Source organism: Epinephelus lanceolatus, chromosome 8 (assembly GCF_041903045.1).
Source record: "Epinephelus lanceolatus isolate andai-2023 chromosome 8, ASM4190304v1, whole genome shotgun sequence".
NCBI classification, from domain to species: Eukaryota; Metazoa; Chordata; class Actinopteri; order Perciformes; family Serranidae; genus Epinephelus; species Epinephelus lanceolatus.
In genome coordinates this window covers 12,163,238-12,181,344 of record NC_135741.1, presented here as the reverse complement: position 1 = coordinate 12,181,344, position 18,107 = coordinate 12,163,238, and the positions used below count along the sequence as shown (strand labels likewise).

The window sequence follows — 18,107 nt, the reverse complement described above, 5'->3', positions numbered from 1 at the left end:
GCTGGTTACAGAGTCATAAACTACACATTTATCAGACTGAGCACACAGTGTTAATGCTTCTGCAATTTAAAACAATGTTAAATTACTTACCTCAAATGTTGCTTCTCTCCTACTCCTCATAGTCAAGATTTCAGAGGCTACTGAAACGTTATATATATACCCAAACACCCAAGTATGTGGGTTAATGTGTGTGAATCTCTAACAACGAGATCAAAGAGTGATGAGTCTGTGGCCACTGTTGAGAATCTTTAATAAAAGAAATATTTTCTCAGAAGAGACCAACATCAGAGAGAGTGCACGTGAGCAAGAGGCAAAGAGAGAAAAGGGGGTTAGGATTACAGCTTTTGATTTAGCATTACCGAGATAGACGCTCTTCTTCCTGCAGTGAACCTCACGGAGCTACAGCCGCACATTTTATAACAGATTTGTACCTGTGTCATTAACCAGCAGATTCTGTCATGAAAATTCAGTGTTCTACAAACCAGGGTACGTCATACATACATGATGCAAACAAGTACTGCACAGCCCATTAAAAACCAAATAAATGGTCAACAGATTTGTTTTTACCTGAGTTTCGGTAGACTGAGCCTTTAGTCCATGGTCTTTAAATTTCAGTATTTTTCACTTGATACATAATCAATGAACAGATAAATCCATTTGGAAATAAATATTAATTGAGGAAGAATTTAGATCTGACAGTCTGAAAATTTAAAAAACATAAAATCCACAGTACAGTTTTGTTTAAAAGAAGTACTGTAATCTGTTTAAAATGTCTTATTATACACACACATACACACACACACATATATATCTTATATATCTATAACTAGAAATGTGTGGCACTTGTTTCCAAACACTGTCTGAAACTGTCTACCTACAGTAACGTCACCTTTGAAACCTGATGAAACACCTTTACAAATTACAGCAGAATTTGTGCAAAAAAAAAAAAAGAAAATCATCAAATTTAAAAATGGAGTAGAGCTGTAAGCTTGCAGCTCTGTAAGCATGCAAAGTACACATAAAACATACTTTAATAAACAGCATGCATTTTTGTAAAAAATAAAATAAAAAATGATTAAAAAAATGCCTAATATATTTAAAATAAAACAACAAATGCAACGAGTAAGGATTAAATATATGTTTAACCATATTGTTATAACAGCTGGTGAAGAGGCAGGGTATAAAAACAACTAACGTGAAAAAATGTTTGTGGCTTTCAGTGAAAAAGCTTAGTGTGTTAGAGTTACAGCAGAGGGAGCATTCCTCCTGTCCTCTCCTGGGCTTCTCTTCTCTCCGCGGTCCTTTCACTCTTCCGGTGTTTGCCCTGGACCTGCCAGCAGCATCTCAGAAATATCGCACTCACTTCCACAGCTTCCCATCAAAGTCTGGACAAGGAGGTGAGAGACGAACATCAAATCAATAAAATGTAATGCTTCTTATCTGTGGCTGTACGGATGTTACTGTTGGATGTTTATTGACTGAAATAAAACTCTGAACAGTGTTTGCTCACCCCTATTGCAGTCTTTGGCCATATCTCTCTCTTTCAGTAGGTTGTTTTTGTAGTCTGTGGATTGTGGTAAATACACAGGTTATGAGAACGTATCTTTTTTTGTTAAGGTAGGAAGTGTGTGTTTACTGTATGTGTATGAAAGAGGCTTTCTGTACCTGAGTTCAGAGGTTCCTGGTTGCAGGCCCTCATCTCTGTGCAGTCTAATGACATTTCACCTCCACTCATCACATTCCCTCTGCACGGAAATAAGAATAGTTCTGCTTACAGCTGCTGGATTTAATTAAGAGGGAAAATGATACGTAATTTATTGCACAATAAGTCTTACCGATCAGATCGACGCAGGTCATACTCCAGCCCTGTTAAAAAAAAAATTAACACAATCTCAAACACACTGTGTGCATGAAATGTGTTCTCTATAAATATGCTTCTCATTATTATAAAATAGTTTGTTGCTGGACACAAGCCAAGAACAAAGTGAGAGTTTATGGGTTAAACGTCCAGTGTGGAGGATTTAGGGGGATACATTAACAGAAATGGAAGATCATATAATAGGTATGTTTTCTTTAGTGTATAATCACCTGAAAATAAGAGTCGATGTGTTTTAATTTCCTTACAGACTGCAGGATTTTGTCCACAGAGATCACCACATTGCACCGTCATGTTTCTACAGTAGCCCAGAATGGACAAACCAAACACTGGCTCAAAATACAGCCATTGGTATTTTCACATTTCGCAAGCAATACAAGCTCCCGAGTCCAAGACTAATTTCCCTACTGGGGAATTATGGGACAATAAAGTATATCATATTGTCTCATATCTAGCACATCATATCACATCGTATCGTATTGTATCGCATGGTATCGCATGGTATCGCATGGTGTTCTAGCATATCTAGCACATTATATAATATTGTATCATATCGTATCGTATTGTATCTAACATATTATATCGCATCGTCTTATATCATATCATATTGTATCGTATCGTATCATATTGCAACCAGCATATCATATTGCATCGCCTTATATCGCATGGTATCGTATTGTATCGCATTGTATTCTTGTGTATCTAGCACATTATATAATATCATATCATTGTATCATATTGTATCTAACATATTATATTGCATTGTCTTATATCGTATCATATTGTATCGTATCGTATCGCAGCCAGCATATCATATTGCATCGTCTTATATCGTATCGTATCGTATTGTATCGCATTGTATCGCATTGTATTCTAGCATATCTAGCACATTATATAACACTGTATCATATCATATCGTATCTAATATATTATATTGCATCGTCTTATATCGTATCGTATTGTATCGCATTGTATCGCATTGTATTCTAGCGTATCTAGCACATTATATAATACTGTATCATATCGTATCGTATTGTATCTAATATATTATATTGCATCGTCTTATATCGTATCATATTGTATCGTATCGTATTGCAGCCAGCATATCACATTGCATCGTCTTATATCGTATCATACCGTATTGTATCTAGCATATTATATCGTCTCGCATCGTATTGTATTGTATTATGTTGTATCGTATTGTATCGTATCGTATCTAGCATTTAATATATTGTATCAAATCGCATTGTATCGTTTAAGCAAGAAGCCTGATTGTAATAAGCAGTGTCAGAAAAAGATTTTTTTAATGTGAAATTGCTTCATTCAATGTTTTTATCTGTTTAAATCACTGGGTCTATTTGTTTTGGAGAGGAGGAGACCTCTGCGAATATTTTTGGCTCCCATTAAAAACCTCCTGAACATCTGGATCTTAAGTTATAAAATAAAAAAAGGTAAGCACACATTAGCAGGTGCTGGGCTAGCTGCCCATGTCCGATTAGCCAAGCAGCATCGAAATATCACTGATATAACATGTAACTGCTTTATCCAGTGTTTTTAGGGGTTTAAATCACCTAGTCTGTTTATTTATTTATTTATTTATGCAGAGGGAGAGACCTCTGTGGATAATTTAGCTCCCACACTAAAGGAATACAAAGCAGGAGTTCACGCTTGGCAACGAGAGAAGTTTCAGCTGGTTGCATTTAGGAATCCTCAACACTAGATGCCACTAAAATCCCCATAAATCTTCCACACTGCTCCTTTAAACAACTCAGACAATACCTCTCTTTTTGCGCCGTCGAGTCAGCACAATGACAGCGACAACGATGAATGCCAGCAGTAATAAAGTCGCCAGGAAGTAGCCCAGATGTTGCATGAAGTAACCTCGATGCTCAGGGAGAATGACATTCACCACACGTGGCCCCTCCACTTCATCAGTCCCTAAAGACAGAACATGGATAAAATAAAACCTTTCCAATAATTCTCTCACACCCTGACAAAGTTTATAAGAGATGTAGTAAATACTCCACGTTATATATCAGAGAACAATGGGACGTACTGCAGAGGATTTATTGTCATGTTCTAACTGTAATATATTTGACTGTTACATTGTATTAACTTACTGGCAATAAACACAGATCAAATTTAAATGTATTTCGACATAACTAAATATTCTTATTCCCCCTGAGGCTTCCTCGTTTTCATTTGTTTCCCAAAGTCAGAGAGGGAGAGCAGGAGTTAAACGTCTGTTCGGCGGTAACGACTTCCAGACCTGATGTCATGCAGCTGTTATTTTTTTTCTTCTCCTCAGAAAAACACAGGCTGACCAGAAAAGAGGAGGAGAAGTGTGAGGGAAAGAGAGACAGATTCTGTTATATGTGGTCTGTCTGCATGTCTCTATTAGTTTTCCATTTAGGCCTTTTTTTTTTCACATCTTCTCACAAACACAGAAGTCTAGTTTCTGCATGCAGGGAAAATAAATCTGCGACACCTTCAGCAGAGCTCGTCAGTGTTCTCGACAGTCTAAACACACATCTGACAACACTGCAGGCAGCACCCAGTCTCACACTGACCCAGTCTGTTTGTGTACACTTTGTAGATAGTCGATGATAAGTATTAAAAGCAAGCACATAAAAATCTGGGCTTGGAGATGCAACACCATAACAACTACTGTCTACTATAAACACTGTGGTACACTGTGATACTTCTGCAGAATAACCCTGTCATGCATGTTGCAGGGTAAATAAAAGCTTGTTGGTACAGTCTTTCAGTTTCTAAATTTCCCTAAATTCAAATGCAGCCTGATCACAGAAGCCAGATCACACAAAAAATGGACCATGAAAGACATGAAATCTTTTCCTCTTGAAAATTCCTCTCAAGTATCGCGTTACTCTGTGGTCTCTCATTAAAGCAGCTACGTTGAATGCTAGTAAAAGGCCTAAATGTGGGAATGAAGAAGACATGCAATGCAGCATCTCCAATCACGCTTTCAGAACCAGCCAATCATGAAAAAAAAATCTTATTCTGACTTAATCATCCACCTCCTAAGTGGGAGTGTGGTTGGCAATTATCACCTGTCATTGCTTAATGTAGCTAATATGCATGAAACTACAAAGACACGTCCAAGGTCATTGTCTCTAGAGCTCCACTGTCACAACCCGAGCTGCAGCCATGTCCCAGCAGTAGCCCATTTCCATTTTCTTGACAGATCTGACAAGTGTGTACGTGTTAACCGCTATTTCACATATGCTGCGCGGAGGTTACCCTGTGTTTTGGTTCCTGTGGGATATGCGTCATTTGCAAGTCAATGAACTGAAGGAGAGCATCTTCATTTTGAAGGATAGAGATTTCAGCTGAACTACTGACAGCTCGCATAACACCTCCGTCATGATTATGAAGAAATAATGTTCGATGTGCCACAAATAATTACAGTGTTGAGATGAAAAGCTCTCGTGACATTTGTAATTTCAAATGATTGCCAGCACCTGCGTGAGCACAAACAGTTTACGTTTAATCTGAAAGACAAGTCCAGTGGTGCGTAAAGACGAATTGAATTCCTAGATGAGGTTTACAAAAAGGACACAGGCAGGATGTCATCTCTCCACATGTGCATTTCTTTAACATGGAGCTGTCATCTTTACAGGAGAGGCTGAACTATAGTCCAACACATACCTGCGTCCCCTCCCCTTACTGTGCTCTTTCATGTCACAGCTGGCCCAGATATTGAACACATGTCTCAGACTTCCTTTAAGTGCTGCTAAATAAGCCTCAACCAGAGGCCGATACACATCAGCAGATAAACAGAGCAGACTGGGAGCAATCAAGTATAAACAAAACTGGAGATACAGAGTAACCAGTCCAGACATGTGGTTGGGACTTTTGGAAAATGGGGTCAAATGGAGGAAAAAACACGAGATAGGACTCTCCACGCCCCAAATTACTGGCTGTTGGAGCCTACTCCTCTGCTCAGCCCAGTTAAAATGTCTCCAGCTGTAAATGAAAAAGCTGTAAAAATGAAAAAAAGAGTCAGCACGGAAAATGAGACCACTTCCGTTGCAGCCAATTTAAAGCTGTTTACTGTAGGCAGCAACTCAAGCTCGAGCTGCAAATAGTTGAGTCCAAAAACACCTTCCATTTGCAATGCTGAATTACAGCCAACAACTAACAGATTTCTCTCTTTCGACCCCTCTTTTTTCTTACTCAACTCACTTCAACATTCCTTCTACCTCCTCCCTCCTTCTTCAGCTCAAACACAAAAACAGAGAGGACCGAGGAGAGATTTGGCAGAGGAGGAGAGGAACTGATTCAACTGACCAACTATGTCTATAATTATAACAAAAAGTCCAGGGGCTGCGTTGTCACTCTATGCACAGTTCTGCCGAAAAACCATATGGGGAAAAACATTTACCATTACTACTGTCTGGAAAAACAAAGTTCTGGTGATGTGTCTCTTGTTGTTTTTAATTCTGAGTGACTTACTTGGTTCTGGCGCATCATTCTGGAAAACTCTGGGTGCTGTCGTGGGGGCGGGCGGAAGTGGAGGTCCCACAGTGAGCCTGAAGATGCGTCTCTCGTGCAGACCACAGTAGTGGTGATGCAGGTGGCAGGAGTACAGGCCTTTGTCAACAGGCTTCAAGTCAGAAATGGACAGTGAGAAATCCCCTAAAGTGAAAGCATCTTCCGCCACGCTCATCTTGTTCTGGCCAAAGCGTGGGCCATAATCCCGGCGCTCTCCGGAGGCGTAGAGGTCCACCAGGCGGTCAGCCTTATCAGGACGCACACCAGGGGGCTGGAAGTCCCAGTGGGCTACCTGCTGCTGGTCCTCCTGGAGGCCCTCTCTCCACAGGGGGCGTCTGTTCACACAAGGCAGTACCACTGACTTGCCCAACAAGACCACAAACACGGTCTTCTCTCCATCCCAATAACGTTTCTCTTTGCGAACTAGAAACATATGAGTTTGAAATACATTAATATTTAATCTCTTTCATGCATCATGACTCATGGAATAACTAGGCCAGGGGTCAGCAAGCTTGGCAATGGCACACTAGCAGTAAGTGTGCAAGGGAGTTTTTTGGAAATGCTGAAGAAACCTCTCATTCATACGTCAAATTACCTCTTTCACAGCTGTTGTTATGACATCCACAAGCATTCTGCGAAGACCCACCCTTCTTTGTCTTTGATTGGCTAGTACCTGCCTCCTTACCCTGCTAAAAAAGCAAGCTAGCGCCGTTCATTGCATTGTGGAAACTCATTCAAAGGGAATATTAAGGAGGCTTTCTTCGGTAGCTCAGAGGTTTGTTTAGTGGCTCACCAAACAAGGAAACAATAAAATCAAGAATAAAAACATTCCCATGTCAGCCTGAATTGTTGAACGAAGAAATGGCAGAAAACATTAGAGCGCAGAGGTTTTAAAAAAAGCCATGGTATTTGCAATGACATATAACCACTCATGGCATGATACTGTGATTGGACAGTAAAAGGAGTTCTGCTGCTTAAGACTAGTGCCTCAAACATCAAAAGGTGACGACATACCTAAAGTTTTTATGGAACATTTTGAGGAGCAAGGGATGGCATTAGATTGGCACACTAATTTACAAGAAAATTTTAAAATAGCACTTTGTATCAAAAAGGTTGCCGACCCCTGAACAAGGCTGTATGATAAGCACACCTCACCTGACTTAGTGACATTGAGCTGGATTTGAATGGACTGGTGAATCTGGCAGTAGTGATGGTGCAGATTACAGGTGTAAACTCCTTTGTCGGTTGAGACCACATCTGAAAAAAAAAGCATCCAAACAACCGTGAGATGAAATCATAAATGCAAGAGTGAAACGTTCATGCAGCTACTGGAAAATATATAGAAGTCTCACTGTTGATGATGAGGGAGAAGTTGCCATCATTGAAAGCAGAGTCTGGGACAGAGATGCGACCCTTGTTGAAGCCGTTGTAGACCCTCTGGCGCGCTCCGGGGGACATGTCCAGGACTCGCTCCACCGAATACTCTGGGCTGCTGCGCACCAAGTCCCAGTGCACCACCCTCTGACGGTCCTTCAGTCTGTCTTGGGTCCACACCATACGGGGGCTGTGGCAGGGCAGAGTGGCCTTAGACCCTGCAGGGAGGGTGACGTTCTTGGCCTCCACCACTACGCCTAGAGTGCTGCTGCTGCCGCCACTTTGACCCCACGCTGACACAAAGAAGTAAACACAAGGGGATTAGAAGATCAGTGACAGAAGGAGAAGCATCGAACATGAGCTACTGGACATTAAAGGAATACTTCAGCCACAAAATGATAATTTGTATATTAATTATTCACCACATGTTGTGTTGAATTTGTAAAGAAAACGTAGCTTTTCTCGCATGCCTCCAGAGTGAACGATTAACCCAAACTATGAAAAAATTCTTGATGTATTGAAGTAAATGGGGGCCGCCTTTAACAACAGCAAAACTATATCAAATGTTCTGTTTACAATCTCTCACGTAACTTGTGCAGTATAATACAAGTCTCATTTATCCAGTTGTATGCTCAGTACTTCGCCAACACATGCATTTTTGCTAAAACCTTACTTTTGGAATTACTTCCGCATCAGTTACACACACAAATTAGTAGCACACCAGGACAAGCATGTGCATTTGAACCCTGCTCTGCCCATGCATGCTACTCATATGTGGAAGTAAAATTCAGTGCTTGGGCAGTGACTTGTGGCACCAGAAACCAACAAAAAAAGGCGTCCTTTAATGTCGGCATGATACGCTGCCGGTTGCCGTTATAGTTTGATGGCACCCAGTGGAGTCAGGGGGAAACACTGCAGGGCAAGGATGTAAATTAAGGCAGTGAAAGTCCAACTGGGTCGGGCGGGACTGGTGGTAGATGGGTCCAAAAAACACAGACTTTCACTCGAGATAGTGGTGTTCACATTCCATAAGATTCTAAAGCATTATTCTATTTTCCTAAACCTAACCACATGTTTTTGTTGCCTAAACCCAACCATGTGTGTTTGTTGTTGAAGGAAAAAAAAAAACATCAATTTGCTGTGTTGTACCAACATGTACTGCATTTATTTTGAAAGATACTCGATACTGGATACTTGTTTCATCCGAGTATTCAGCTAAACCTTAGCAAAAACGCATGTTTAAGAGGTACTGAACATATGAATTAATGAGACTTGGATTATACTGCACGAGTTGTGTGAGAGTTGTGGAAATGGATGTTTTGATAAAGTTTTGCAGTGGCTCCCTTTTCCTTCGGTTCATCAAGAATTTTCTCAATTTTTGGATTCTTTGTTCACCAGAGGCATGCGAGAAAAAAGTTGTCTTCACAAATTCAACCTAACCCAGGGTGAGTAACTGATAAACAAATCATGATTTTTTTGGGGGAAGTTTTCCTTTAAAGTAGTGCATGGGGAAACAAATAATGTCTTACCTCCTGGCAGGAGGAGCACAGCAAGAACTGAAACAGACAAAAACATTCGTGATTAGAGCTAAATCCTCCTGAGGCACTTAATTAATAGTTGCTTCTAGATCACAGATATCAGCCTGTTTACAAATTAACTCTTGAGAGATATTTGTAAGAGTCAGCAGAACGCTGCAGTGGCTCCAGAGTTTGGGTTTGACCTCGATTGACCCAGCAGTGAAATATTCCAGTGTTGGAACAGATGTGGGTTCAGTGAGCGGACTGTTTGGAATAACAGAGGAAAAGTGAAGCAACAAGGACACGGTAACAGGCAAGACTTAAAAAGTTCCACACAGGAGTACGACAGCAGAAAAAATATACCAGATGTCAAAGTCTATTTTCTGTGAGTATATTTTGCTGTTTACGTTTTCTCACTCAAGAGATAGGAAATTTTCCTACAGCGCATTCGCTAATTCTAATGCATTTTCCCCCACAGTGCTATTTCATCGTGTGTTTACTGAAGGTCCAGCAGAGATGCATGTAGCCAAGTCATACAGAGCCTCTATTCATCCTGACTGCCGCTGGCTTGTTGCAAGGCCATGATCCTGAGGGGATGAAGAACCAGGCTGCTATTCAGCTCACTTCAGTCACCCTGTCACACACCTGTGTATTTTTACTGTATTGCTAATGGGTACTGTGAACTGCGGAGGCTGGAGGTGCAGAGGCTTTGGCATGGTGTTATGTGTGGATAAATTCACTACATGATGAAATATATGATTGAGAATGGGTTATTTTTAATGCAGATTTGAAAATGTGATGATTAATGAGCACTTTCAAAACACAAGTTACAAAATACTTCATGAATGGCAGCAAATTAAAATGAACAAATTATGAATTCATTAGAATTTAAAACAAAGGAGAGAAAAAAATTCAGATACATAAGTAGAAATAAATAAGACAATTGCAGTGAAACAAAAAAAGGATAAGCTCTCAGATTAAAGTATGTTTTAAGAGGAGATTAAAAGATGGAGCTGACTCAGAAAACCTGGTTTCCCAAGGCAGGTCGTTGCAGATCACTGAGGCCCCGACTGTAAATTCTGTCTCCTCTGGCTTTATGTCGCACCTCTGGAACAGTTAAAAGACTTCTGCCTGAGGATCTAAACATCACATGGGCTTGTACAACACAAAGAGGTCAAAATATAGCAAGAGGGAAGGTCATGAAGTAGACCAGAGTAATCAAAAAATATCTGTAAATCAATTCTAAAACATCTCTGGAGTTTGTGTAAAGAAGCTAAAACTGCTTAAAACTGAAAAATCTGCTGTGCAATGATATACATATTCTAAAAGCAGTGGTGGGATGTTATGAAGCACTTATTGTAAAACTTAAATTAAAAGCCTGGCGCCTATTAATCGCCTAGTCCCTTTTACCAGCCTGGTGACGCTACACATTTTAACAAATAACGGCCTGTTTCAATTAAACGTGCGGTGTTGTTGCCAAGCAGGTAATTTTAACAGAAGCTCTTGGATGTATAAAACCAGGCTGTTGGCTACTCGAGCTAATGTTAGTTGGCTGCTTCAATCACACCAACAGATGTAACCATGAGCACCAAAGACGACCGTAATTCCATCAGATTTACCGGCATGGTAAACAGGAGAGGCCAAAAAAGAGGTGGCGACTCTCTACCTATGAAGCTGCCATAAAGTCAGACTATGTGTCCCTTCCTTGATTACCTACTAAGTTATACGTGTTCCTTTAGTTCGTAAAGGTCCATCGAGCAAAAGAATCAAAAGAGTATTGTTTTAACAGGATGTGTTGGTAAGCCAGGTGCTGTGAAATGATTGTTGTAACTCTGTCTTTGACGTGCTGTCTGACGGAGCTAGATCAAATGAAAGATTCATAATTAATATGTTATTTGAAGCCTAATTTTTATACAAGTAATATTCATACTGGCTTATATAAACAATTTGATTGTACTTCCTGATCTTTGCTGAGCAACAGTTTTGTATGAAAGGAATTAAAGGCCTATCGCAAATGTAGGCCTGTTGATTTCAGTGATTTAAGTCAATAATAGCCTGGGATACTAATTGAAGTTTTACTGTAAGTACAAATTTGAGGTACTTCAGCATTTCTCCTTGATGTCACCACTACAATCCAGAGAATATTATACTTTTTACTTCACCACATTTGTTTGATAGGTTTAGTTATTTAAAGATTAAGATTTTACTTCCAAAACATGTAATTGGTTCAATAAATATGATGCACTGGCATAGACTTATCTACATAACTGTATTTTAAAGGTGTTAAATTAGCTCCACCTCAACCAACTACGACAGTTAAATGCTATTTAAACATACTATTATATATTATTTCATTAAATTAATATGTCTGAGGCATTCATAACACTCACAGGCAAATTATGAACACTTTTACTTTTGACACTTAAAGTATATTTTGCTACATTTCCGAGCTTGTAATGGAGTATTTTTACACTGCAGAGTTTCTACTGTCATTTAAGTTATAGGGGAGACTCCACAGGTAAAAAATGTTTTTTTTAAACACTGGTCAATTTTGAGATTTCAGGCTATTTTGCTTTAATAACATGTTTTCTTTCAGACTGGTGAAAAGAAAGCAACCAATATGGACATCTTGCCTCTGACTGGCCAGGACTTGTTGCCTTCTTCACAGAGTTTAGGTGTTTATTTTAGTTCAGATTTCTGCTCTGAAAATGTTTGCAGAAAGCACACATTTTATTTTATTTATAGTGCTTCATTTGCATATTTTAACATAAAAATTCAGAAAACTTATAATACAAAAAATAACTGTCTTAATGTAAGTAGTCAACTGGGGAAGTTTCATGGTGACATCTAAAAGTTAAAAGTTATACCCTATTCACCTGGGATGTCTCGGCTTAAAGAATATTTCTTCCACTGTCATAAAGCAGAAGTGTATCTTCTAGTTTTTTCATTTTCATTCATCTTTCGAGAGTATTTTTATCATTGACATCCAAAAGCAGGCACAAAATCTGTTTGGTACAGGTTTCAAGTCTCAAAAAGGGCCCTCTCCATCCAGGTGTTTTGCTCATCATGGCTGCACGTGGTTGATTCACTTCCCATGTGAGCACAAGCAACAGACAGACACATGAAGAGAGTATTCATTTCATCATGTCCAAACAATACTTCATCGGAGCACTGCTACTGTGCTTTTATGCAGTGATATGAATCCTGCACAGCATACAGTAATTTGGTAAGTATACACCAGTATATAATAATACTTCAAGCTGAGCGAAATGATTTCAGCACACACACTGGCATCGGAGAGGAGACCTCATGCTGGAAAACTTCTAATGAAGGCTATAAACTTTCCCGTGGAAGGTAAAACAAAGTGTCCCAGCCCCTGTAATTTTCTCTCATCTCTTCTCCAGACACACGCAGGCTGATAACTCACAAGGCTGGTTTAACACTAAAGACTTAACAATGTGCTATTGAGTCACAGGCTTTAATTACAGGCATTAACCAAATGATCTGCCAAATCACTGTTGTCACTTGTAACCCCGGGAATCACACGGAGAATCACTTAGCACAATATCGGCCCAAACGTAAAAACAAAAAAGGTCTCTAGTCAAACATAAAGCATGAGTTTACTCAGCATAGTTTATGTGATTCATGGCTGTTGTGGGTGTGTGAAGTTTACTCACAGCCCCGTCACAGGTTGAGAATAAATCAAACACATGTGTCCAGCTGCAGAGTCAGCTAAACGTACAAAGATACAGTCAGACGCCAGAGGAGCCTGTTGACTCCCATGTGGAGACACTCGGGTGGACATTAGATGGCAGCCAAGATTTTCTTGTATTTTTAGTCATGTCTGTTTGCATAGCATGTGCAAATTAGTACAGTTAGTATAAACAAGTACTTTCCATTGTGTTAATCATCATAATTACACACAGGGGTGTAAATACAGACAGTACAGGCAGCGTGGTTGCACTGGGGCCTGTGGAAATGGTTCAGATTGCCACCTTAAAACTACACCTGTGCTCAAAGAAGAACTCACATTACATTAAAAATGGTGCCATTCGCTACAGGCTATATGCCCTCAAAATGCACACCCATCTCCGTCATACATTTTCTTTTCTTTTTCTTTTCTTTCTGTAAAATAGTCTGTTACAAAATGATATGCTTATTCTACATGAATTAGAAAACCCATAAATAAACAATATATATGTAAAAACTTTTCAATTAAATGAATAATTTCTTATTTTCTTTGACATTTTTCTCATATACAGCTAGGCAATGATAATTGCTGGGTTACATGTATGCTGATGTTGCTCTACTAAGCTCTAACTCTCTATCTACAGGTGCCAGTGGTGTGTGTGCGCACCTTATAACTAGTAACCAGCGTGCACTAGGGCCCGTGGTAATCACCTTACACCACTGATTATATACTTTATCATTATAAACCTTTTCTTTGTGAGTTAGAAGTTTGTTGAATATGTTTTTATGTGTATTACTTTCTAAAGATTTAAATGCGTTTGATGTTTATGGATAACTTCACTGAGTATATTATCGTATATGTATATGTATATGTATATATGTACATTATAGAGCAGTCATGTCCAAAGTCTGGTCCAGGGGCTAATCGTGGCACACAGACCAAGTTTCAACAGCCCTCGGTTTGACTTTGAAAATATACTATATGTGGCCCACCACACAGTTTTCAGTTGGTGGAGTGAGATCACTTGGCATTTTTTCCCTTCACCTCACAATGGCAGGACTATTATACAGTTTGTAGACATGCATCACAGGTGGAACTAATGTTTTTTTTTCATTAAAAGACGGTAAACAAGCAAATGGAGTGGTTACCTAACAGCAGATATTTCCTGCTATAGGCAGCAGACATGACCACTGCAAAGAAGTGCAAATGTGAGTGGTGGAAAGTTGAATACATTTTCACTGAAGGATGAAACAGTTGTGTTTGTCTCGTTTGTTCATGATTTTCTTTTAGTAACCATTTGATGTGAGAAGCAGCTGGCCCCGAGGTATTTTCACATGATCTAATCTGGCCCCCAGTCAAAAAAATTTGGATACTCCTGGTATAGAGCTAAACAGCACCACACCTGTGCATGTTTAGGTCATCAGATCTTCTACTTAAATAACAGTAATAATACCAAAGTGTAGAAATACTCTGTTTCAAGTAAAAGTCTTGCATTCAAGATTTTGTGTAAATACCGGTAACATTTCATTTGGACAGTCTGCTTGCAAATGGTTTTGTAGAGTATCTGTAACACTTTATCTGCTTATCAGTTAGGATTCAACATTCAGCTGTTTGGCTTCCTTATAAATATTTTACTGATTATCTATGGAGTATAAGCTTAAACTATCCACTCAACCTGTGCTGCATAAATAGATCAAGTTCAACTAAATTATTCTGAGACTATGTGGTGAATTGTCACATGTACGCTGCACATAAACACTGACTAATTGTTGAAATGTTACAGATTCTCTATGAACTATCTGTAGAGGGACTATCCAAATAAGGTGTTACCCATATTACCACATAGTAGGCACTTCAATTGTGTTGGCCATCATATTTAGATATTATAACACCATTATATACCCTTTCCTTGTGGGTAAAAGCTTGTTGAATATGTTTTTATGTGTATATCTTTCTATATGTTATATGTTTGATGTTTATGCATAACTTCACTGAGCATATTACCATAAATGTATGAATGTACCTTCATGTATGTGATGGTAGAGCTAAATTTGGGACAACAAATATGCTGCATATTCTTAACAGTGGTGGAAGAGCTCAGGTCTGAGTAAAAAATATTCTGTTACAAGTCATGCATTTAAAATGTCACTTAAGTAAAAGTGCTAAAAGTAAGAGTACTCATTATACAGATTTATGTATTTTATTGAATTATAATTATTGGTGCATTAATGTGTACATCATTTTAACCATACAGCCGGTAAAGATGGAGCTCGTTTGTACTGCTGGGTTGTTGTGAACTGTGAGTCAACAAAGGGGTCAGTAAAGTCTTGTCTTTATCCAGGGGCGTAAATATAGACAGTGCAGGCAGTGTGGTTGCAGTGGGGCCTGTAAGGTGGGGGGAGATTAGAGAGAGTGGGCCCTCAAACAATGTGTTGGGTGGAGTATGGGCCCTTATGAGGGATTGCCAACTTGGAATACGCCTGTGTTCAAATAAGAAGTCTTATTAAATTAAAAACATTGTGATTTGCTAAATATGCAACTGCAAAAGGCAAACCTATCTTTGTCTTGTTTTTTTTTTAAACAAATAAAGATAAAATAAAATAAAATAAAGAAATGTTGAAATAAATTAATAATTTCTTGCTTTCTTTGGCAGTTTGTCATAAACAGATATGCACTGATAATTGCTGGGTAATATGTATGTTGATGTTATCCAGTGTCAAGTCTCTGATCATGTTGAGACCATATGTGCACAACAGCGTGCACTAAGGCCTGTTATAATAGCACGTGCCCTGGGGCTTTGCAACTACCTTACACTGTCTTTATCCATAATTATACATCATACTTGATTTGTTGATAATATCTGGTGTTACTAATCTGAACCTACAAAGTAACTAGTAACTAAAGTTATAAAATAAATGTAGTGGAGTAAAAAATTACAATTTCCTGCTGAAATGTAGTGAGGTAAAAAAAAATAAATAAATAAAGCAGCAGAAAAATAATTCACTGAATATATTTACTGATCTTGTCTTTCTCGTGTTGTTTTTTCAGTTGTTTGTATTTTGTCTTGCAGTAAAAATAGAAGAGACATTGGCCTGCTACAGTGTGACTCAAAACTTTACTTGGTGGAGTAAATTAACTTATTTACTTTCCACCACTACATCTTGGTCACGTTATGTCGGCCTATGTCTAGATGTCTTTGTGGCAAAAGCAACTTGATAATAATATACTGAGCATCATGTCAGTGTGTGGGCACCTTTTACTATAGAAACAAAGTGGAGGGATTGAGTGGAGCTGTCCAGAACACAAACATATAACCTCACAGTGACCTTGTCATTTTCTCCTTTGAATGAGTAGCTTCATGTTTATGATCTTATTTTCTTCAAAACATCAATTCCAATCTTTTCCATGCCCCTGCTGTATGTGGCCGGTAATTAAGACAGAGCCCATCATAAACATGCAGGAGTGGTAATCCCCCTCCTCCACGTCGTCCGGACTCAAAGCAGCCCACTCGTGGTGAAACACTCATTACTGACACATATAATGAGTGGCTGCCGGATTGTGCTGACTCCTCGACTCAGACCGCAGTTAACTAGAAACACATTGAGCTTCAGCCACAAACAAAATCCCTCATAGACACTATCAAACAGGCCGAGGCGAAGCCATGCTGCGTTACTGTACATGCAGTGATCCGTTTCACTTTCAAGTTTCAAGTCCATGAGGCTCCATGGGTTTTATTTTCAGCATGCATGTTTCAAAATAAAGGCTGGAGACAGGAAAATAAATCTGTAATTGTGAGTAACATCACTTAAGTGTAAGAATGGATGGATGAACATGAAAAATGTGCCAATAAATATAAGAACATATGCATTATGTGGACTAAAATAAACAGCACTGACAAAAAATAAATAAATAAATAGGCCACAGAAAACGAGCAAAACAAGTCGTAAAAAACTGGGTCGTAAAAAAAAGTCGACATCCCGCAACTAAAACTACTTTTAAAAGATCATAATGCAGATTATCACTGGTAACAATAAATAAATAAAAATAAGAGGCCATACAAAGACAGAAAAGAAAAATAAGTTGGGTTGTTTTAAAAAAATGTATACCGCAGCAAACACCAGTAAAAAATATTAATGTTGCAGAGTGTTATTGGGTTAATGTTAAAGTTCACATATCAGATGTATTCTGAGGAAAAACTATTGAAAATCTATTTTAAAATAACATTTTTTCAGTGCATCAGATCAGATCTGAGATCAGACTGGCTTTCGGCTTTTGTTCCCGACGCGCAATTTCTAACCTGGATCCAATTATGGAACAAAGAAAGTTTCCACCAAGTAACTTTTCCCCTTTAAAAAGCAAAGATGAGTGAAGAACTTACTCTGAAGTAGAGTCATGTCGAGGTGCATCTTTTTCACAGTGCTGTCAGCGGAGGTAAAAAAGCCTGCCAGGAGTCGGTGTGCGCATCAATTGATAAAACACAAGAAGGCTTCAAGTTGAGCAGCGAGCGGCGGCTCAGCTGTATTTTGTTGTATTCCTGCAGAGTGGAGGCTTCACACGCTCCGCCTCCACCAGCAGAGGAAACCCAACACTTTGCTGCTGCAGTCCTGGAGGAAAAACGGGTGTTGTAGTGCAACGAAGGCGTTAAGGCTTTGTAGAAAACTCACCAACACACTAAAAAAATTAAAAATGCACTAAATGTGAACAAAAAAGCCAGCCACAGACACAAGCAAAATCCACACCATATAACTTTCTATCAATCTGAAAATATTAGGTCTTATAACACACTAATACTGCACACAGAACAATGCCATCAAGTTATATATTTTCTTACTGTAGTTACAAAGATCAGGCTTGTGCTCTCATCTCAATTCCCATCAACTGAGGAACATGCTTTCTATACATCAAACTCTTCAGTTACACGTGTAAAGATACCAGTATATGGTTGATAAAACAGTCCTTGGAAAGCTTCCACATAAGGAAAGGATTAAAAAAAGATCCCTCCTCATTTCCTCTCTATTTGATCTTAAAAGGCTGCTTTTGGAATTAAATCCCTCAAAGGAAGTCATTTGACTTTGAGGCCTCTTCTAAAAAGGTTTTATTGTGCGAGCTAATTTTATTAAAAGGGTCACACAGT

At 38.9% G+C, this 18,107-nt stretch overlaps 1 protein-coding gene across 1 annotated transcript; it reads right to left on the bottom strand.

The window, feature by feature from the left end:
* Positions 1–233: 233 nt before the first annotated feature.
* Positions 234–17,508, bottom strand: LOC117257779 (matrix remodeling-associated protein 8-like). The gene is made up of 10 exons (XM_033628099.2): positions 17,352–17,508; positions 9,295–9,321; positions 7,744–8,058; positions 7,547–7,648; positions 6,353–6,814; positions 3,656–3,814; positions 1,836–1,866; positions 1,666–1,745; positions 1,511–1,564; positions 234–1,385 (listed from the first exon to the last, which is right to left on the bottom strand). The coding sequence occupies exons 1-10, from the start codon at positions 17,377–17,379 to the stop codon at positions 1,360–1,362; spliced, it is 1,284 nt and encodes a 427-aa protein (XP_033483990.1). The 5' UTR covers positions 17,380–17,508; the 3' UTR covers positions 234–1,359.
* Positions 17,509–18,107: the final 599 nt, after the last annotated feature.

Excerpts from the sequence above, each read along its gene's own strand:
- LOC117257779 (XM_033628099.2), bottom strand. The coding sequence starts at position 17,379 with ATGCACCTCGACATGACTCTACTTCAGA. Across the intron at positions 9,322-17,351 it reads CGACATGACTCTACTTCAGA|TTCTTGCTGTGCTCCTCCTG; the intron begins GTAAGTTCTTCA and ends TGTCTGTTTCAG. Across the intron at positions 1,565-1,665 it reads CCAGGAACCTCTGAACTCAG|ACTACAAAAACAACCTACTG; the intron begins GTACAGAAAGCC and ends CACAATCCACAG.